The 21,986-nt window shown below is 46.6% G+C and overlaps 1 protein-coding gene across 2 annotated transcripts in view; it reads right to left on the bottom strand.

Annotated features, from left to right (window-relative positions):
- The window catches only part of LOC137301714 (A disintegrin and metalloproteinase with thrombospondin motifs 7-like), a 162,414-nt gene that overhangs the window by 24,664 nt on the left and 115,764 nt on the right, over positions 1–21,986 (bottom strand). The window contains exons 19-23 of one of the 2 annotated variants that reach the window (XM_067971298.1): positions 16,237–18,837; positions 14,011–14,163; positions 8,178–8,351; positions 6,631–6,777; positions 4,411–4,561 (exon numbers count right to left, since the gene is read on the bottom strand). In XM_067971298.1, the coding sequence (XP_067827399.1) occupies positions 4,411–4,561; positions 6,631–6,777; positions 8,178–8,351; positions 14,011–14,163; positions 16,237–18,837 (3,226 nt within the window). Of the gene's footprint in view, positions 1–4,401; positions 4,562–6,630; positions 6,778–8,177; positions 8,352–14,010; positions 14,164–16,236; positions 18,838–21,986 lie in introns of both variants that reach the window. The other variant, XM_067971297.1, reaches the window with a different exon arrangement.

Raw genomic sequence — 21,986 nt, forward strand, 5'->3', positions numbered from 1 at the left:
CGCCCTCCTCTACATTGCACAGTTCTGGTCTCCATATTATAAAAAGGATATTGAGACTCTGGAGAAGGTGCAAAAAAAGATTCACAAGGATGATACCGGAACTGAGAGGATATAATTATCAGGAAAGGGTGAACAGGCTGGGGCTCTTTTCTCTGGAAAAGAGAAGGATGAAGGGCGACCTGATAGAGGTTTTTAAGATAATGAAAGGGTTTGATAGGACAGACATAGAGAAAATGTTTCCACTTGTGGGGGAGTCCAAAACTAGAGGTCATAAATATAAGATAGTCACAAAGGTTTTATGCCAATGAAGTACGTTTTTAAAAAAAACAGATTATCTGGTCATTATCACATTGCTGTTTGTGGGATCTTGCTGTGTGCAAATTGGCTGCTGCATTTCCTACATTACAACTATACTTCAAAAGTACTTAATTGGCTGTGAAGCGCTTTGGGACGTCCTGGGGTTGTGAAAGGCGCTATATAAATGCAAGTTCTTTCTTTCTTTTATTTAGCAGAAGGCCCAATATTACTAAGGCATTGCACTATAACCCCCTACTCTCCGCCCGCCCGCCCCCCACTCCCCACCGTCCCTTTTACTGCTGTCCTTCCAAGGCTACAGCTGCATTCCTTCATTCAGAATGTACAGAGTTTATTGACCTGTCACACTGACCTGTAGTTGTCTTCTGTTCCCTGTTGTTCCTTCATGGGTAAATTAAAACCATTTGTCCACAGTGCAAGGACAGGGCAGTGAACTGCCCACCCCCTGGTCATTTGTAAACGACTATTTTGTGTACACAAATGCCCAGCGCGTGAGGCGACAAACCTATTTTCCGGTCTGCTTATGGGTTTCCCTCATTCAATTCTTTTCACAAATACTCTTTGGCCTGATTTATACCCGACTGCGTATGACCCAGAGCATTTCCTGTGATTAGATATGGATGTGGCTGGTCCTCAAGGAATGGACAACAAATTATTTGTTTAATTCCCATTACATAATGATTTACTAACCACAAACAATGTCTTGACCGCTCTGACCCCTTGTACTAAGAAATACTAAAGGATGTCTGTGTATGGAACTGACTGTAATATTTATAGGTTAATATGTAATGAATTTCTCTGTGCACTGTTAAACTAAAACCAGGCACAAACAGAGTGATGAACTTGCTTATATTAATGACACCCAGTTGATTTCATGATCCAATTTGCAGCATTCTCAAGAAGACTTAAAGTTAAATTTGCTACCAATTAAACTGCTCATTAAGCTGGCTGTTTAAAAAAAAAATCTCTCTACACATGGCAGATAATCCTTCCCAACAACTTTGTTTAAACTATGGAAGAGCAGGGATAGACTGGATGTTGGGTGGGAGTGAGTCTCTGGAATGTGTTGCCGGATGGTGTGGTGAGTCCTGACTCTCTGCCTTCAAGAGGGAGCTGGACTGGTTCCTGACTGGGGCAGAGATCACGTCATACAGAAGGTCAGTGTTTCTATAGATTAACACTCGGTCCATGTGATCTTCTGGACTGGTTTCCATCGCCTGAGGGGGGGAATCGGAGAGGAATTTTCCAGAGTATTTTTTCCCTTATTGGCCCTGGGTTTTTTCTCTGATTTTTTTGCTTCTCCCCAGAGGGAAAGGAAGTGTCTAGTCAGGATGCTCCGGGCATCGTGAGTGTGGGGCAGGCTTGATGGACCAGCTGGTCTTTTCCTGCCCATCGGTTTCATATGTTCGTATGTTAATCATTGTCCAGTGTTACCTTGGCTCAGAAGGCTCTGGATTTAAGCCCCACTCCAGGTACTTGAGCACGAAATCCAGGCTGACAGTTCAACGCAGTCCTGAGGGAGTGCTACATTGTCAGGGGAGGCGCCTTTGAGATGAGACATTAAACTGAGGTTCATCTGCCTGTTCAAGTAGACAAGATCCCATAAAGATGAGGAGATGGGATTCTGGTGCTCTGGCCAACACTTATCCCTCTACCAAAAAAAACCCATCTTAACTGATCATTTAGCTCACTGTGGGATCTTGCTGTGCGCAAATTGGCTGCTGCGTTTTCCTACATAACAACAGTGACTACACTTTAATAGTAATTCATTGGTCGTGAAGGACTTTGGGATGTCCTGAAGACATGAAAGGTGCTATAAAAATGCAACTTCTTTATTTCTTTTCAGTGACCCCCGCTGGAAAGTACACATTTGTGGACATCAGGCGAGGACCAGATCGGGCTCGGTTCTGATGCTGTCAATGGTCAAATAACCTGCCGACACTCGCTGTCTGGATTCACAGCTGAGGAACGGCTGACTGGGTGAGGTGTAACGTGCGTGATATACCATTGCATAAAAATTACCACATGGAAGCAGGCCATTCAAACCAATCAGTCTGGTATTGGTGTTTATCCTCCACATGAGCAATTGTCCTAATCCCAGGTGCCTGCCCTGTTCCCACATCCCTTTATTCCCCTTTCTTTCTTTCTTTTTTTCTCTTTCTTTTTTCTTCGCCTATCGAACCTATTCTTAAATGTTGACATGGCCTCTGCTTCTATCACTAACTCTGGTCGTGCGTTCCACAACCTCACAACCGGCTCTCTGTTCTTTATTAACACAACACAAGAAAAGTCGCAGAGGAGAAACAGGCCATTCGGCCCATCTCAAGTACTGGATGGCAGTCAGAGCCTGTGGACCTGCACTCCTGGAAGAATCAGCGCCCTCAGAAGAGAAGGGGGGAGGGGGGAGGAAGTTGTAGAAAATTTTAAACATTAATGGATTATAGTCAGGTCTTAATAACTAGTTTAGTCTCCAGGTGAAGTGGGGGATAATTGGACCAGGGTGTGCAAATCTAATTAAGTCCCCATTTTAAAACCAGACATTCTCGCCTTATTTTGTATTCCCATTATAAATTCCCATGCCCACATTTATAATGGGAATTTCCTATGTAAACTTGTCACGCTGTAATTACATGCTCCCGTCAGTGGTGGTGCTAAAGTGCCTCCAAATGAGTGAGGGGAATAAAGGCTGTAATTATAGCGTGGCAAGTTTATATGTAGATAGTTTCTATTATAAATGTTGACATCGGAATTTATAATGAAATAAGTTGACAGGAAGTGCATGCCTGGAAAAGGCAGAAATTGTGAATAATTTAGAGTGTTATACGGGTGGATTGGGGTAGCAGTGATTGGGCACAGTGTCCTTTCACTCCAACACCTGAGTATGGAGGAGCGTCTTTTCTCTCTGCCACATGCACGGGTCCTGCATGAAGTGAGGTTTGAGGCAGCCTCAACCCAGTTCTAAAGAACTGGCAAAAGAACCAGAGGCGACATGAGGAAAAACATTTTTACGCAGCGAGTTGTTATGATCTGGAATGCGCTGCCTGAAAGGGTGGTGGAAGCAGATTCAATAGTAACTTTCAAAAGGGAATTGGATAAATACTTGAAGGGGAAAAATTTGCACGCTATGGGGAAAGAGCAGGGAGAGTGGGGTTAATTGGATAGCTCTTTCAAAGAGCTGGCACGGGCATGATGGGCCGAATGGCCTCCTTCTGTGCTGTATGATTCTAGTTGGCCTAGGTTCACAGTACAAAGCTTCCCCCAATTTTGCTTGTGTGTGTCTCATTGTCAGCCCCTGTACATGTACAGTGCACAGTATGTACAAGAGAATGATCATCTCTGTCATATTCTCTCTCTGCTCAGAGATGCTATTCAAATGCCTGGTTTGATAGACAGAGAAATGAAACTCATGCTTGTGTCGTCTGGCAGGGACGGGCAGTGCGTGGCCACTCACTGAATATTCTCCTTCATCGCTTTCTGCAAGACCTCACTTACACCAGCACATACAGAATGAATATTAATGGGTGATGGGGAGGGAGAGTGAGCAAATGGACTCTTCGATCTGACACTAGCTCTGAAGGGTTCAGGTGTTGGATGCGCTATGACAGGTCAGCCTTGGCTCAGTTGGTAGCACTCTGAGTCAGAAGTTCGTGGGTTCAAGCTCCACTCCAGCGGCTTGAACACATAATCTCGGCTGACGCTCCCGGTGCAGTACTGAGGGAGTGCTGCACTGTCGGAGGTGCCGTCTTTCGGATGAGATGGTTAACCGAGGCCCCGCCTGCCCTCTCGGGTGGATGTAAAAGATCCCATGGCACTATTTGAAGAAGAGCAGGGGAGTTCTCCCAGTTGTCCTGGGGCCAATATTTATGCCTCAACCAACATCACTAAAAAAACAGATGATCTGGTCATTATCACGTTGCTGTTTGTGGGATCTTGCTGTGCGCAAATTGGCTGCTGCGTTTCCTGCGTTACAACAGTGACTACACTTCAAAAAAGTACTTCATTGGATGTAAAACACTTTGGGAAGTCCTGAGGTTGTGAAAGGCACTATATAAATGTAAGTTCTTTCTGCTTTATATAAAGACTCACTCTGCTCACTGGTGTCACACTCCTGCAGGTTGCATTTCTGTGTATTCTCGGGCCAGGGCTCATGGTCACATCGGCTGCTGTCCTCCTCCGCACGGCCTGTCACCGTGTTCACACACTTCACCAGACGCCGCTGTATTCCTCCCCCGCAGGTGGCAGTGCACTGTTGTGGGACAGCAACAGAAGGTAAAGGCCAGCTTGGCAACGCTACCGTTAAAAAGACGAATGAAAGGCCTTTTGTCGTTTGCTAAACGTCACATCATTCCCCTACCCCCCCAACCCCAATCTTCTCCCCTCTTAAAGGCTCTCACTTGAGTATGGGTGTCCCGCAGGCATTGGCCATTGTCTGGGAGCTCGCTTCAGTGGCCATTCTTCACGTGTGAGACTAGGCAGAGAGTAGCAGCGGGCCATTCAACCATGGGGGACATTAGCATTGATCCTGACTCTGCCCCTATCAAATATCTACACCTGATCAATTTCCATCAGGACCTATTTTTCCTCCCCTTAGCCCAAGGGTGTAGGGAACAATCAATCATTACACCCTGCTCGAGATCAGTTAATTAGAGTGGGAGTGATTCGGAGTGTGTCAATATTTACAGGGGGTCCCTTGGAGTGTGTCAGTATTTACAGGGGGTCCCTTGGAGTGTGTCAGTATTTATAGGGGGTCCCTTGGAGTGTGTCAGTATTTACAGGGGGTCCTGGGAGTGTATTAGTATTTACAGGGGGTCCCCGGGAGTGTGTCAGTATTTATAGGGGGTCCCCAGGAGTGTGTCAGTATTTACTGGGGGTCCCTGGGAGCGTGTCAGTATTTACAAGGGGTCCCAGGGAGTGCGTCAGTATTTACAGGGGGTCCCAGGGAGTGTGTCAGTATTTACTGGGGGTCCCTGGGAGCGTGTCAGTATTTACAGGGGGTCCCAGAGAGTGCGTCAGTATTTACAGGGGGTCCCTTGGAGTGTGTCAGTATTTACCGGGGGTCCCTTGGAGTGTGTCAGTATTTACCGGGGGTCCCTTGGAGTGTGTCAGTATTTACAGGGGGTCCCTTGGAGTGTGTCAGTATTTACACGGGGTCCCTGGGAGTGTGTCAGTATTTACCAGGGGTCCCCAGGAGTGTGTCAGTATTTACATGGGGTCCCCGGGAGTGTGTCAGTATTTACCGGGGGTCCCCAGGAGCGTGTCAGTATTTACACGGGGTCCCCGGGAGTGTGTCAGTATTTACCGGGGGTCCCTTGGAGTGTGTCAGTATTTACACGGGGTCCCCGGGAGTGTGTCAGTATTTACACGAGGTCCCCGGGAGTGTGTCAGTATTTACACGGGGTCCCCGGGAGTGTGTCAGTATTTACACGGGGTCCCCGGGAGTGTGTCAGTATTTACCGGGGGTCCCCAGGAGCGTGTCAGTATTTACACGGGGTCCCCGGGAGTGTGTCAGTATTTACCGGGGGTCCCTTGGAGTGTGTCAGTATTTACACGGGGTCCCCGGGAGTGTGTCAGTATTTACACGAGGTCCCCGGGAGTGTGTCAGTATTTACACGGGGTCCCCGGGAGTGTGTCAGTATTTACACGGGGTCCCCGGGAGTGTGTCAGTATTTACACGGGGTCCCCGGAAGTGTGTCAGTATTTACAGGGGGTCCCCGGGAGCATGTCAGTATTTACACAGGGTCCCCGGGAGTGTGTCAGTATTTACACCGGTGGTCCCCGGGAGCGTGTCAGTATTTACAGGGGGTCCCCGGGAGTGTGTCAGTATTTACACGGGGTCCCCGGGAGTGTGTCAGTATTTACACGGGGTCCCCGGGAGCGTGTCAGTATTTACAGGGGGTCCCCGGGAGTGTGTCAGTATTTACACGGGGTCCCCGGGAGTGTGTCAGTATTTACACGGGGTCCCCGGGAGTGTGTCAGTATTTACACGAGGTCCCCGGGAGTGTGTCAGTATTTACACGGGGTCCCCGGGAGTGTGTCAGTATTTACACGAGGTCCCCGGGAGTGTGTCAGTATTTACACGGGGTCCCCGGGAGTGTCAGTATTTACAGGGGGTCCCCGGGAGTGTGTCAGTATTTACACGGGGTCCCCGGGAGTGTGTCAGTATTTACACGGGGTCCCCGGGAGTGTGTCAGTATTTACACGGGGTCCCCGGGAGTGTGTCAGTATTTACACGGGGTCCCCGGGAGTGTGTCAGTATCTGTACAGAAACGCTCGATACCCATTAGCCTGTGTAGGCTCCTGATGCTGTGAACTCACCTGTCCCCACGAACCCTTCATCCACTTGGTGCAGGGGTGGGCATTGCACATCCTGGTGCTGTTTGGCCGTAACATTTCATCGCAACGCCCAAACTCTGGACACATAACCAACCTCTCCTGCTCTCCTTCGTCACAGGCTTTGGAACACTACACGAAACAGACAGAACGCAATAATAAACACTCAAGCAAACAGCCAAACAATTGAATTTTCATTTCCACACTGTCCTGAACCCTGTGCTTTAACTCTGACCTCAGAGGAATCTCTCCGACTGCAGCTCAGAGTCACTTCCACTATCGCAATCCTCACTGCCTCTCTGACGCTGCCACGTTAATTCCAAAATACATGCACTTCTTTTTTGCACCTCCTGGGAAAAGGAACATTAGGAACAGGAGGAGGCCATTCAGCCCCTGGGGCCTGTTCCGCCATTCAATTAGATCATGGTTGATTTACACTTTAATTCCATTTACCCGCTGTAGCTCCATAATCCATCCACACCCTTGCCTAACAAAAGTGGCAGTTTTGGGAACATAAGAACATAAGAAATAGGAGCAGGAGAAGGCCATTCGGCCCTGTGAGCCTGCTCCGCCATTCAATAAGATCATGGCTGATCTTCGACCTCAACTCCACTTTCCCGCCCAATCCCCATATCCCTTGATTCCCTTAGAGTCCAAAAATCTATCAAACTCAGTCTTGAATATACTCAACAACTGAGCATCCACAGCCCTCTGGGGTAGAGAATTCCAAAGATTCACCACCCTCTGAGTGAAGAAATTCCTCTTCATCTCAATCCTAAATCGCCCACCCCTTATCCTGAGACTATGACCCCTAGTTCTAAACCCTCCAGCCAGTGGAAACAGCCTCTCTGCACCTACCCTGTCAAGCCCTCTATAAGCAATAGGGTTGCCAACTTTGGTTGGATATATTCCTGGAAGTTTCATCACATGACCTCCTGCCCCCCAACGGTCCCGCCTCCACACTCCCGCCATTGGTTACCCGACATGTCCATCCGTGCAGTGCACCGCCGACCCAAGGCCAATCGGAAAACAAATTTGTTACCCGATTGGATGATTCTTGAATGTCAGTCAAACAGCCTTTTTTTTCCATGTCCGATATTTTTTATGACTAATAAACAAATGTTCAAAGAGAATTTCTTTTAAAAAACTCAATTTTATTTAATGCCCCTGTGATTTTTCTCCTGGGTTTCTGCTGGCAGCAATGTCCTGGAGATTAGTCTTTAATTCCTGGAATCTCTAAACCTTAAACTACAATGAGAATTATTTTTTTCTCTCCATTCTCTGGTTCTGAGCATCATCCCCTTTTTGTTTGTTGGTTTGTTTCTTCCTTCCTTTGTCTGGTTTGAAGAGACTACGGAACAAGAAATGTGAAACTCATTTGATTCAGGTACTTGAATTCTATTAAATCTCCTCTGCGCCCCCTCTCCGAGGCCTTGACATCCTTCCTAAAGTGTGGTGCCCAGAATTGGACACAATACTCCTGCTGGGACCTAACTACGGACCTTTTAAGTGGCGTTCTACTGCTGACTTACTTCTCCCCATGATGACATGTACCAGTCCATACAGGGCTTGGAATTGCAGGCGAGGCTGGTGGGGGGCTTGTGGAGGACAGGCTGGCAGTGGAAAGGTCGCAGGTGTCTTCTGTCCCTGATGTCAATGCACTGGACGTCGCGGATCTTCACCCCATCTCCACAGTTCTTGGAGCACTGAGGAGGGTAATCAACAGTCAACATAGCATCACAAGCCCGAGAGTCTATCCCATGATAGGAGCAGGAAGGGTTTGGAGCAGCCTGATGGTGCAGTGTGTTGGTGTACTAGAATCATACAGTACAGAAGGAGGCCATTCATCCCATCGTGCCTGTGCTGGCTCTATGAAAAACCTATCCAATTAGTCCCAATCTTTCCCCATACCCCTGCAATTTTTCCTTTTCAACTATATATCCAATTCCCTTTTCAAAGTTACCATTGAATCTGCTTCCACCACCCTTTCAGGCAGTCCATTCCAGATCATCACAGCTCGCTGCAGAAAAGAAATTCTCTTCACCTCCCCCCCTCGGGTTCTCTTGCCAATTATCTTAAATCTGTGTTCTCTGGTTATAACGACCCACCCGCCAGTGAGAACTGTTTCTCCTTGTTTACTCTAACAAAACCCCTCAGCATTTTGAACACCTCTATTAAATCTCTCCTTAACCTGCTTTGCTCTAAGGAGAACAATCCCAGCTTCTCCAGTCTCTCCACGTAACTGAAGTGCCTCATCCCTGGTACCATTCTGATAGATCTCATGTGTACCCTCTCTCTAAGTCCTTGGCATCCTTCCTAAAGTGTGATGCCCAGAATTGGACACAATACTCCAGCTGAGGCCTAACCAGTGATTTATAAAGATTTGGTATAACCTCTTTGTTTAGGGACTGGTACACAGTGGGAAAATGGCTAAAATTGGTGGGAAAAAATGTAAAGCAATTTAAAAAATCAGAACAATAAAAAGTCGGATTTTCCACTGAAGGAAGCTCTGAACAGTCATTACACTTATCAACAATTCACTTTTCCATAACTAATATTCAGCCAAAACTTTATAAGCTATAAATTCAAACAGACACTTAACAAATCTACTGAGTAATATTCCTCTTGGATCGGGAACTGTGTAACTGGGGATAGGAGCAGCCAATTTTCAGATCTTTCCCCACATCCATTCAGTCATTAATTTGGCTCTTGAATTGAAACGAAAACTGGGAGACTTAATAAAAGGGTATTTTATGAAAGTACAATTAGGTTTGGCAGCTGTTGACAACAATTACTGCACTGAGTGTTCTGTACTAATATTTAAGGAATAGTTTATGCTTGAAGGATGAGGATTTGTGTTTAAACGTTTTATATAAATACTTAGATCAGACATTCAATACAAGTGAATGGGAAGGGGTTTGGTCCATTGGGATTTTACACAATGGGAGTGAATGGGAAGGGGTTTGGTCCATTGGGATTTCACACAATGGGAGTGAATGGGAAGGGGTTTGGTCCATTGGGATTTCACACAATGGGAGTGAATGGGAAGGGGTTTGGTCCATTGGGATTTCACACAATGGGAGTGAATGGGAAGGGGTTGGGTCCATTGGAATTCTAACCAATGGGAGTGAATCGGAAAGGGTTGGGTCCATTAGGATTCTACACAATGGGAGTGAATGGGAAGGGGTTTGGTCCATTGGGATTTTACACAATGGGAGTGAATGGGAAGGGGTTGGGTCCATTGGGATCTTACACAATAGGAGTGAATGGGAAGAGGTTGGATCCATTAGGATTCTACACAATGGGAGTGAATGGGAAGGGGTTGGGTCCATTGGGATTTTACACAGTGGGAGTGAATGGGAAGGGGTTGGGTCCATTAGGATTCTACACAGTGGGAGTCAATGGGAAGGGGTTGGGTCCATTGGGATTCTACACAGTGGGAGTGAATGGGAAGGGGTTTGGTCCATTGGGATTTTACACAATGGGAGTGAATGGGAAGGGGTTGGGTCCATTGGGATCTTACACAATAGGAGTGAATGGGAAGAGGTTGGATCCATTAGGATTCTACACAATGGGAGTGAATGGGAAGGGGTTGGGTCCATTGGGATTTTACACAGTGGGAGTGAATGGGAAGGGGTTTGGTCCATTGGGATTTTACACAATGGGAGTGAATGGGAAGGGGTTTGGTCCATTGGGATTTCACACAATGGGAGTGAATGGGAAGGGGTTTGGTCCATTGGGATTTCACACAATGGGAGTGAATGGGAAGGGGTTGGGTCCATTGGAATTCTAACCAATGGGAGTGAATCGGAAAGGGTTGGGTCCATTAGGATTCTACACAATGGGAGTGAATGGGAAGGGGTTTGGTCCATTGGGATTTTACACAATGGGAGTGAATGGGAAGGGGTTGGGTCCATTGGGATCTTACACAATAGGAGTGAATGGGAAGAGGTTGGATCCATTAGGATTCTACACAATGGGAGTGAATGGGAAGGGGTTGGGTCCATTGGGATTTTACACAGTGGGAGTGAATGGGAAGGGGTTGGGTCCATTAGGATTCTACACAGTGGGAGTCAATGGGAAGGGGTTGGGTCCATTGGGATTCTACACAGTGGGAGTGAATGGGAAGGGGTTTGGTCCATTGGGATTTTACACAATGGGAGTGAATGGGAAGGGGTTGGGTCCATTGGGATCTTACACAATAGGAGTGAATGGGAAGAGGTTGGATCCATTAGGATTCTACACAATGGGAGTGAATGGGAAGGGGTTGGGTCCATTGGGATTTTACACAGTGGGAGTGAATGGGAAGGGGTTGGGTCCATTAGGATTCTACACAGTGGGAGTGAATGGGAAGGGGTTGGGTCCATTGGGATTCTACACAGTGGGAGTGAATGGGAAGGGGTTGGGTCCATTGGGATTCTACACAGTGGGAGTGAATGGGAAGGGGTTGGGTCCATTGGGATTCTACACAGTGGGAGTGAATGGGAAGGGGTTGGGTCCATTGGGATTCTACACAGTGGGAGTGAATGGGAAGGGGTTGGGTCCATTGGGATTTTACACAATGGGAGTGAATGGGAAGGGGTTGGGTCCATTGGGATTTTACACAATGGGAGTGAATGGGAAGGGGTTGGGTCCATTGGGATTTTACACAATGGGAGTGAATGGGAAGGGTTGGGTCCATTGGGATTTTACACAATGGGAGTGAATGGGAAGGGGTTGGGTCCATTGGGATTCTACACAGTGGGAGTGAATGGGAAGGGGTTGGGTCCATTGGGATTTTACACAGTGGGAGTGAATGGGAAGGGGTTGGGAGAGCTGGGTGATGCTGAGCATTAGTGCGCTTATAATTAGATGATGAGGTGGGAATGAACAGAGGTTTGAGTCCTGCTCTGCTCAGTCAAACAGGGAAGTGTCAAACAAAGGATTAGGCATCTCCCAGGAAAGAGTAGGATAAATGGGCGAGGATAATCACTCCTTCATAGTCCATGGTGCTGCCTAGTGGGGCTATTGGAGAGCTGGAAAGAGGCCATTGCCCTCACTCACATCCGCAGTCGTGTCAAGCCAAGCAGAGAACAAAAGGGAATTAAATATGAGTAAAAAAGGGGAAACCTTAATTAAAATAACCCATTAGTTATAATAAAAAATTATACGGCACGCCAAAATTCAGCTTTTTACTCACATTGAAACACGTACAGGACAGTAGCTAGCCGGTCAGGACTGAGATGGATTTTTTGTGACAGGATGTCATGTAGGGACAATTACTGAAATGTCAAGTGCCATTAACATTTCAAAAGCATTAAACTAACTGGGACCTCATTTAACCTCGATTTCATTGTCGCTTATTTTTGCTATTTCTGTAGACACGTAAGAGGGAAAAAAAAAGTGTTTGTGGAAGGGCAGTGCCACCGAACTGGTAACAATCTCTGCCCATCATCAAATGATTGTCAGTACGGGAATGGCTGTTACACATATGCTCAGTGAAACTCGTCACGAACTGTACCACATTGTGACAGCAGCAAGAACACTTTCAACTGGTGATCAAGCTCAGCGCTCCTGTGTCCAGCTCCACGTCACCATGCAATAACACCTACATGGGTACAGACATCCTGTGAGGGCTGGGTAGGACTCGACTGTAATGCCTCGACCCACGGCGGAATGGACAATGAAGACACAAAGTTGAAGAACGGCTACTTGAGTGAGGTTCTGGAAAGTGACCTCCCATCTGTGGAGCTGTACCTCAGCGAGAATCAGGGGGAGGGAGGGGAGAAGAAAACTATAAACTTTTTAAACTCTAAAAACAACATAACAAAATAAGAAAGGTACGGATTAGAAGATTTAAGGAATTGGATTCATAATAAGGATAAAATGGATCAGCCCAAAGGAATCAATATCTACTTTCATATGTGAGAATTAAGAGAGCTCCTGTGGGAGAGATGAGGAGACTAAGCTGCCAAACCTGACAGCTAATTAATCACAGTGTTTGCATCACTGCAAAAATAAATCCTGCCACCAAGAGCAGCCGTCTCCTCAGTTTAAAGTCAGAGGCGAACCAGCACAGATTTGCTAGAAATTATCTGTGAAACCAAATGATACTCTCGTGGTGTGTTAGAGTGTGATAGTGAGCTGTGGTGTGTTAGAGTGTGATAGTGAGCTATGGTGTGTTAGAGTGTGAAAGTGTGCCATTCAATTAAATCATGGCTGATCTGTATCTTAACTCCATTTACCCGCCTTGGTTCCATATCCCTTAATACCCTCACCTAACAAAAATCTATCAATCTCAGTTTTGAAATTTTCAACTGACCCCCCGTCTCAATAGCTTTTTGGGGGAGAGAGTTCCAGGTTTCCACTCCCCTTTGTGTGAAGAAATGCTTCCTGACATCACCCCTGAATGGCCCCTTGTTCTGGACTCTCCCACCAGAGGAAATATGTGTAATAGCCATTCCCGTACTGACAATCATTTGATCTCTATCTACCCCATCAAATACTTTAATCATCTTAAACACCTCAACTAGATCACCCCTTAATCTTCTATACTTGAGGGAATACAAGCCCAGTCTATGCAACCTGTGTTGAAATGTGACAGTGAGCTGTGATGCATTACAGTGTGATAGTGTGTTGTGGTGTGATAGTGTGTTGTGGTGTGTCAGAGTGCTATGGTGCATATCGGATTGATGGAAGCTCTCTTGGAGCGTGATGGAGTACAATAGACTATTAGAGAGCAGAACTCTGTGGGGGAGTGCTGCAGGGTGTGTGAGAGGCCCGTGGAAGGTGTTACAGTCCAGTGCTGGGTGTTACAGTCCAGTGCAGGGTGTTACAGTCCAGTGCAGGGTGTTACAGTCCAGTGCAGGGTGTTACAGTCCAGTGCAGGGTGTTACAGTCCAGTGCAGGGTGTTACAGTCCAGTGCAGGGTGTTACAGTCCAGTGCAGGGTGTTACAGTCCACTGCAGGGTGTTACAGTCCAGTGCAGGGTGTTACAGTCCAGTGCAGGGTGTTACAGTCCACTGCAGGGTGTTACAGTCCAGTGCAGGGTGTTACAGTCCAGTGCAGGGTGTTACAGTCCAGTGCAGGGTGTTACAGTCCAGTGCAGGGTGTTACAGTCCAGTGCAGGGTGTTACAGTCCAGTGCAGGGTGTTACAGTCCAGTGGAGGAATGAGATAACATCAAAAACGGCAAAATATAATTCAATTAAGACCTAGAGTTCTACATCTTTAAAACCAGCAACTCAAATAAACAAATCAAGCTGTTTGCCTAAAGCAATTGTGTTGCTGGATTATTTCAGTTGGGATCGATCAGTCTATTGCATAAACTATCTCACATCCCACGTTGCATTAAGCTGGAGGTACTGAATGGAAATGAGGGTCTTACCTTACTCCAGTTGCCCACACGCCAGGCTGAGCAGGGCCGGATGTAGCATCTTCGAGCAGGAACTGGTCTCTTTGTCCTGTCGCAGTTGCTGTCTGAACCTGTGCTGCAATGCACTGCTCTCCATATGGCGCCCATTCCACAAGTAGTCGAGCACTGTACAACACATTGAAACAGTTACTGGACTCAATTCATGGCACATCCTTCCCGTAAATGCCAGAACCTGGTGGTCCAGCGGCAGATGATAGGCCCACACAAACCAACCTACAAAATCAGAAAAGCTGACAGCGAGCTTCAAAAAAAACCGGGAAACATCCCTGGATAAAAGCCTATGACCAAGGCCTCTGCACCAAGACAGTTAAATTTAGTTAAATTCCCTTTTACTGCATTGGATTTCAGGATTTTCACTAGCGTTTTGGATTCCACAATTCAATTGGCTTTTCTGCGAAAACTGAAACGTAATGGCCGCGCATATCAAAAAGTAGCTACAATGGGACATGAACTTGTCATGACTTACCCAACATTCCATCGGTTGTATTACTGGGGAAAAAGCTCAACTATATTTTATTAAATGGTGGACTTAGAAATTTGGCGGCCGTGCCTTCAGCTGCCTCGGCCCTAAGCTCTGGAATTCCCTCCCTCAACCTCTCCGCCTCGCTACCTCTCTCCCCTCCTTTAAGACCCTCTTTGACCAAGCTTTTGGTCTCCCATCCTAATACCTCCTTCTTTGGCTCGGTGTCAATTTGAGTCTGATTGCACTCCTGTGAAGCGCCTTGGGACGCTTTCCTGCGTTAAAAGGCGCAATATAACCTCAAGTCATTGACGTTGTTGTGCTCAGGGCAACGAGGGACGGGTGACAAATGCCGACCTTGCCCACATCCCGAGAATGAATTTAAAAAAAATGGCAGGGGCAGAGAAAGACAGGGATAGTGAATGTGGGGCAGATATAGAGGCCTAGAAATTGGTCCGTGCAGTGCCCATTGTTTGAGCGCTGCTCGGTCTACTACAGTCCCAATACGCCGGGCAGGGAGTCTGCGCACATTTCCAGTTGGAAGTGTGCCACCCGCCATATTGAGTTAGGAGGCGTCCTTTACCCACGCCTGAAACAGGCGTTAGGCCCTGTGCGTATGCAAATAAAGGGCCTAAAGCCTGTTTGAGACCCACTTGTGTAAGATTGGTAGGTTGTGGGGCAGCCGGCAGAATTGAAAGGTCATCGACCTGAAACGTTAACTCGGTTGGTGGTAGAGGCAGGGACCCTCAACTCTTTTAAAAAGTACCTGGACCTGCACCCAAAGTGCTGTAAGCTGCAGGGCCGGGTGCTGGAAGGTGGGATTATAATGGGCACCTGGTTGTTCTTCGAGCCGGCACGGACACGATGGGCCGAATGGCCCCCTTCTGTGCTGTATCTTTTCTATGGTTCTACGCTTCCTCCCTCCAGATGCTGCCTGACCTGCTGAGCGATTCCAGCATTTTTCTGCTTTTATTTCAGATTCCCAGCAGCCGCTGAGGTTTTTTTTTCCCACCTATTTATTATGAAGAAGTTGAAAGCAAAATATCTAAAACATTTTTGCAGGGAGATAAAAAAATGCGCCTAAGCTCCGCCCGCCCCTCTGAAGTAATACTGCTGCCAGCAATTGAGGGCTCAACATCTGGATTAGAGGGCAGGGTGAACTTGTAACATTATGATGAGGGTGGAGAGCAGGCTGACTGTCTCAACAATCTACAGAATCTCAAAACACACGCTCGTTCTCACCTATTCCATCTTGATTTATCACATCTCTCCTGCCACTTTCTATCACGGTGGCATGCATCCCTACGGGTCTTCCTTCGTCCCTTAGATTTCTGAATGAAAATTTACTGCTGTCACGTCACTGAGTTGAAGAGTTTTTTTTATTGGGGGGGATAGATTTTGACCATCGGTCAGAACCCCCCCCCATCACAGCCGACGGGAAGCCATTTTGAGCGTACCATGTCCCTCCCCTACCCCCCCATCCCCTGGGCTGTGGGCACAAAATGGACACTCCATGGGGCGGCTCGCTGGCCTCGGACTGGCTCAACAGCAGGCCAGCCCGGGAAGAGGTAGGTCAGGGGGGGTGGGGGTAGCTTATTTAAATATTAGTGTATTTGTAGAGGAAATAAAGATCTGTTCTGACATGTAAATGTGTGTTCATTCCTTGATCAAAAATGTTTTGAAGGTTGCTGCTTGTTGGGTTAAACCCTGATACTTACCTCACTCCAGTTTCCCACCGTCCAATAGGCATTGGAATCCACGTTTATCCCAGGGACCCGGTTCATGGCAGCTTCCTTCATTGGGCTGGTTGGAGTAGCATGAACTGCCAGCGCTGGCTTTGGAAGAGGGGTGTGTCTGGAGACAGCGGGGAGACGCATTTCAGGGGCGGCGACCGTCGCGCTCAGGGAGTCATTCCTGACCTCTGAATCAGTACCCCCCGGGTCAGTTTTACCAACTGCCTCACGATCCTCTGCACTGCGCCCGTCAGACTCATGCCCAGCTTTCAACCTCGTTAATAAAGCAGCTGTTGTTGTTTCATTCGAGTCCACATCGGGCCAAACTGTTGTTGAGACCCGCTCTGGTGGCACCAGGATGGCAGTCCAAGGAGGAGTGCCCACAGGAAGAGCAGTGGCCAACTGTTGAGTGTTCTTTGCTAACATCAGCGACGTACTTAAATACATGGTAGGTCTTACCGAGGTAGCTGCTGACAGGTTAGAACTAGAGACACCTTTAGCAGAAGAGGTAGTAGTTCTTGTGGCGCTCCCTTGTACAGATTTTGGTGATGGCGGTTCCACCTGCCTTGTTCTTTCTTGATGTGCATGTGCTGAAGTTGGAGGTTTCGCTGTTGACAGCCTCAAGTGTGGGGGCACGGTGTGAGCAAATGAACGGCTCGAGTGGGTTGCCTTAATTGACTTCAAACTCTTTGAGAGGATTCCCTCAGTTGTACTCCGTGTTTGTAGTGGAAAGTCCAGATTTGGTGGGGGTGCGAAGGTCACTGGAGATGTTGATACTCCTGGTGGCTGACTTGCTTCTGGTAACGTCAATGGCTGTGACATGGCTGAACCTGGTGTCAAAAACAGGGAGGTTTGCGTTGAAGAAGAATCATGGTGGAAATCCACATTTGCTCGGTTATTATAATAGTCAGGCTCTTCTGATAGGATCACATTCCCTGGAGAGGTTTCAAGCTTTCCTGGTAATCTGAAAGAACCACTTGAACTGTGCCAGTCTGGCGTGCTTGGCGTGCTTGGCATGGTTCGACCTTGCTTCATTGACCAATATATCATTTCCGAAACAGGAATGTCATTCGGATCAATGAAGGTCAAAGGTGTTGGAGTTACAGTGCCAATGATGGAGATGGGACTGTCGAGGTTTCCCCAATAGTTAAGGTTTTTATTAACTATAAAATCTGGATTTTCATCATTGGTGTCATATACATCACGATGTGGGTACTGATTGTTATCAACATGTACCAAATCACTTCGTTTATGACTATTGCTGAATGTGACACCTGGGACTGGGGATTCCTCACTTATATCCTCATGCACATCCTCCTCAGCTCTCTCCACGTCTTCCAAAGGGTTAGTCTTCCCATCAGCCATATTCTCCCTTGATTCTAGATTCCTTTCTTGTTCTTCACTGTCTGAAGGATGTGCAAAACCTTCACTATCTTCATTATATTGACGGCCCTGCTCACTATTGCTTGCACCATGATCACTAGTGTCGTAGTCTTCAATGTTCTGTTCATCTACAGGATGCTCCTCCTTCCATGTGGGGTTGCTGGTTTCTGAAGTATTAGGAATGTTTACATTGTTGTATGGTGATGAGGTAGTGATTAGTGTTGATGGGGAGCTGTCGTAATGAGGATTACGAATGGAGCCCTGATCATCAATCGATGAAGAACCTGGATTTATCATTTCATTAACGTCGTGCGTTGTTATATTTCGGACAGGCAGCAACTCATCTTCCTTGTACAGTTCTTCACCATCTTCACCATCGGTGTCATATAATCTACTTGGAGTGACCTCTGTCACTCTGAGATACTCAGAAGAATGCTCTTCACTAAGCCGAATATCCACTAAGTTTGCTTTTGAGGTAGCATTTGTAAATTGATTAATTTTTGCCTCTACTTCCTCCTGACTGAAGGATTTTCCACTGGCTGTGGGGCCTGAATGAATGTTCTCTGACCTATCTGGCCCTGGCCTTTCATCTAAAGTGCTATCCTTTCTTGGGTTAGGTATCTTTCCCCAAACATCGTTTGAAATGTTATTTGTTTCTAAAATTCCTTCTTTATGTTCAATGTTCTCACCTGTCTTCTCTTCCTCTTCGACATCTAATCTGTCTTCTGGATCATAGTCAAGATCTTCATGGAAGTTTATGAAGTTATAATCGTAGTAGAAATCATCTACAAACACGTTCGTTTTTGAGGAATCCTCGTCCTCACTGCTCTCGACGGTGAAATCACCTTCAACGATATGGTTATTAATCCCGCTATCTTCAGATGGATGTGGCCGAGGAGTCTCTGGATTGAGGTTGGATGGATGGGGGTTGGGGACGTGAACAATTTGGTTTGAATTGTCTTCTTGGGCTGGCTTGCTGGGGCCAAAGTTCAGATTGAAACCCACTTCATTGTACAGCTCCTTGCTGGAAGCTCCACTTCCAGACCAGTCGTGTGGGGTGAATCCTGGCCTACGGAGGGGACAAGGCTTCAGGTTGCATCGGCTTTTCGCGTCTGGCTTCACCTCAAAACTGCACGTCATGTTGGTGTTGTTCGAACACAGGACGCTGCGATTCTTTACTCCTTCCCCACAGGTCACAGAGCACTGCAAAAGACAAGGTTAAAACCGAGACTTAAAACCTTTTACCAACTTATTACGATTTTCCAGTCATATTCACAGAAGAAGAACTCATGAACCTCCGGGGACTATTGAAAATTCTGGAGAAACAAAATCTTATTTCAAAAACAATTCACGGAGAATGAATGCACGCCAATATTTTTATTGGCCCTTTGTTATTATGTTTGAAACCTCCTGTGAACAAAGATCACCAAAGGGTACAGCGAACCAGAAGGAGAGGAAAATGGGAAACATGAGATGTGGAAAGAGTTTCCAAAGCTCAACAAAGACAGTGGCTGAAACTATCAGAATTCCCTAGTGATTGGGAATGCGGTGCACTGATTGTCAGAGGACCCAGGATTGTGCTCACCGTTCCCTGCCCAGTGAATTCCGTATTCCGGGGAGGGGGTCAGTGACCAGGGGCCGGAGAATGGGAGGGCAGCTCACTGTGGGCCACCATTCTCTCGCATCTTATTGGGTGTCTGGCTACCGTGCAGTGAACCAGGCAGCAGCTTGACCTTCTAGGCCTCTGAACCAGAGAAAGGTGTGTGGGGTGAGCTAAGGAGAAGGGAGAAAACTAATCAGTGTAAAAGAATATATAAAAGCCACTTGTTGTTATTGTATGACACTCCTTTGCCTGCTGTTTTGGTGGAAACATTAAGAATTTTAAAACAAATGAGTTAAAAAGAAAGGAGAAGATGGAACTTGCATTTATGGGGCACCTTACATATCCTCAGGGCATCCCAAAGCGTTTCACAGCTAATGACTTATTTTTTAAGTGTAGTCACTGTTATTATGTAGGCAAACATGGAAACCAATTTGTGCACAGCAAGGCCCCACAAACAATATATGAGATAATGACCAGATAATCTGCTTTTTAGTGGTGCTGGTTGAGGGATAAATATTGGCCAGGACATCGGGGAGAACTCCCCCGCTCTTCTTCAAAATAGTGGCCGTGGGATCTTTTACATCCACCTGAGAGGGCAGATGGGGCCTTGGGTAATGTGTCCTCCGAAAGACGGCACCTCTGACAGTGCAGCACTCCCTCCACCCTGCACTGAAGTGTCAGCCTACATTAGATGCTCAAGTCTTGGTTGCGGCCTGCATTGAAATGGCAGGTTGAGGAGTGTTCCACAAACACTCATTAAGCATTCATTCTTCTGCTAATATCACACACGGTAATTTCCGGGCTTCAGTTTTAAAAAACGCTGTGTCTGGGAAATTCCTCGGAGCTTATCCCACTTTGCTGGAAGTGCGGCCGTAAAGTGACGCAGGCGGAGTGGGAGCAGCTCCGAGGAATTTCCCGGCCTATAAATTAGGAACGACTACAACTATCAGGAAAGACTGAGCAAGCTGTGGCTCTTTTCTTTAGAAAAGGGAAGCCAGAGGTGACCAGATAGCGGTCTTTAAAATTACGAAGGGGTTTGATAGGGTAGACGTAGAGAAGATGTTTCCACTTGTGGGGGAGACCAGAACTAGGGGCCATAAATATCAGATAGTCACTAATAAATCCAGTAGGGAATTCCGGAGAAACTTCTTTACCCAGAGAGTGGTGAGAATGTGGAACTCGCTACCACAAGGAGTAGTTGAGGCGAATAGTGTAGATACATTTAAGAAGAAGCTGGATAAACACATGAGGGAGAAAGGAATAGAAGGATATGCTGATAGGGTGAGATGAAGTAGGGTGAAGTGTGGAGCATAAACTCCGCCATAGACCAGTTGGGCCGAATGGCCTGTTTCTGTGCTGTAGATTCTATGTAGTTTGGGCATTTTAAAATGATTTAATAACAGCTTTAAGACTAAAATACTCAGTAAAGTCACATGATTATTAAGAACTGGCTCATCATTAACATTGTCAAACCTTAGTCACAACATAAAACCTGCTGGGTTGTCGTGCAGTGTACACTTATGTAAAAGCTGGAAGTCCATTATCGCCTCTGCTCAGCATCGCTCTGAACCATAACAAGGCCCATTAATTCTGGACAGATCCAATAATAAGTCACTGATTCAAGCTATAAAGTACAGGCCGTGTGTCCTTCACTCACTAGTCCTGTTAACAAGAGGTGATGCTGTAAATGTTGCCCCCCCAGCAATAAGGCAATAAATAATGCGCAGTTAGTCAGAGCAGGGGCATCTATGGCAAGGAAACCGTCTGTTGACGTCAGCACAGGGAATGCGCAAGTGAAAGTCAAATTATGAACTTATTCTGTTAAATTGAGTCTGAAAGTGAGGGAGTGCAGCGTAGGTTTACTAGAATGATACCCGGACTTCAAGGGTTAAGTTACGAGGAGAGATTACACAAATTGGGGTTGTATTCTCTGGAGTTTCGAAGGTTAAGGGGTGATCTGATCGAAGTTTATAAGATATTAAGGGGAACGGATAGGGTTGGATAGAGAGAATCTATTTCCGCTGGTTGGGGATTTTAGGAGTAGGGGGCACAGTCTAAAAATTAGAGCCAGACCTTTCAGGAGTGAGATTAGAAAACATTTCTACACACAAAGGGTGGTAGAAGTTTGGAACTCTCTTCCGCAAACGGCAGTTGATACTCGCTCAATTGCTAAATTTAAATCTGAGATAGATAGCTTTTTGGCAACCAAAGGTATTGAGGGATATGGGCCAAAGGCAGGTATATGGAGTTAGATCGCAGATCAGCCATGATCGTATCAAATGGCGGAGCAGGCACGAGGGGCTGAATGGCCTACTCCTGTTCCTATATTCCTATGTTCCTAAAGTGCTTTATAGCCAATGAAGTTTTTTTTTGAAGTGTAGTCACTGTTGTAATGTAGGAAACGCGGCAGCCAATTTGCACACAGCAAGATCCCACAAACAGCAATGTGATAATGAGCAGATCATCTGGCTCACCCGGTGCAGCATTCCCTGGCTCTGGTCCTGGCTCACTGGTTTAATGTCTCTGATGCCACGATGTCAACACTGTCTAGAAAAGGGAAGGCTCAAGGAGTGACCTGATAGAGGTCTTTAAAATTACGAAGGGGTTCGATAGGGTAGATGTGGAGAAGATGTTTCCACTTGTGGGGAGTCCAAAACTAGAGGTCATAAATATAAGATAATCACTAATAAATCCAATAGGGAATTCAGGAGAAACTGCTTTACTCAGAAAGTGGTGAGAATGTGGAACT

Source organism: Heptranchias perlo, chromosome 34 (genome assembly GCF_035084215.1).
Source record: "Heptranchias perlo isolate sHepPer1 chromosome 34, sHepPer1.hap1, whole genome shotgun sequence".
In the NCBI taxonomy this organism is placed as follows: domain Eukaryota; kingdom Metazoa; phylum Chordata; class Chondrichthyes; order Hexanchiformes; family Hexanchidae; genus Heptranchias; species Heptranchias perlo.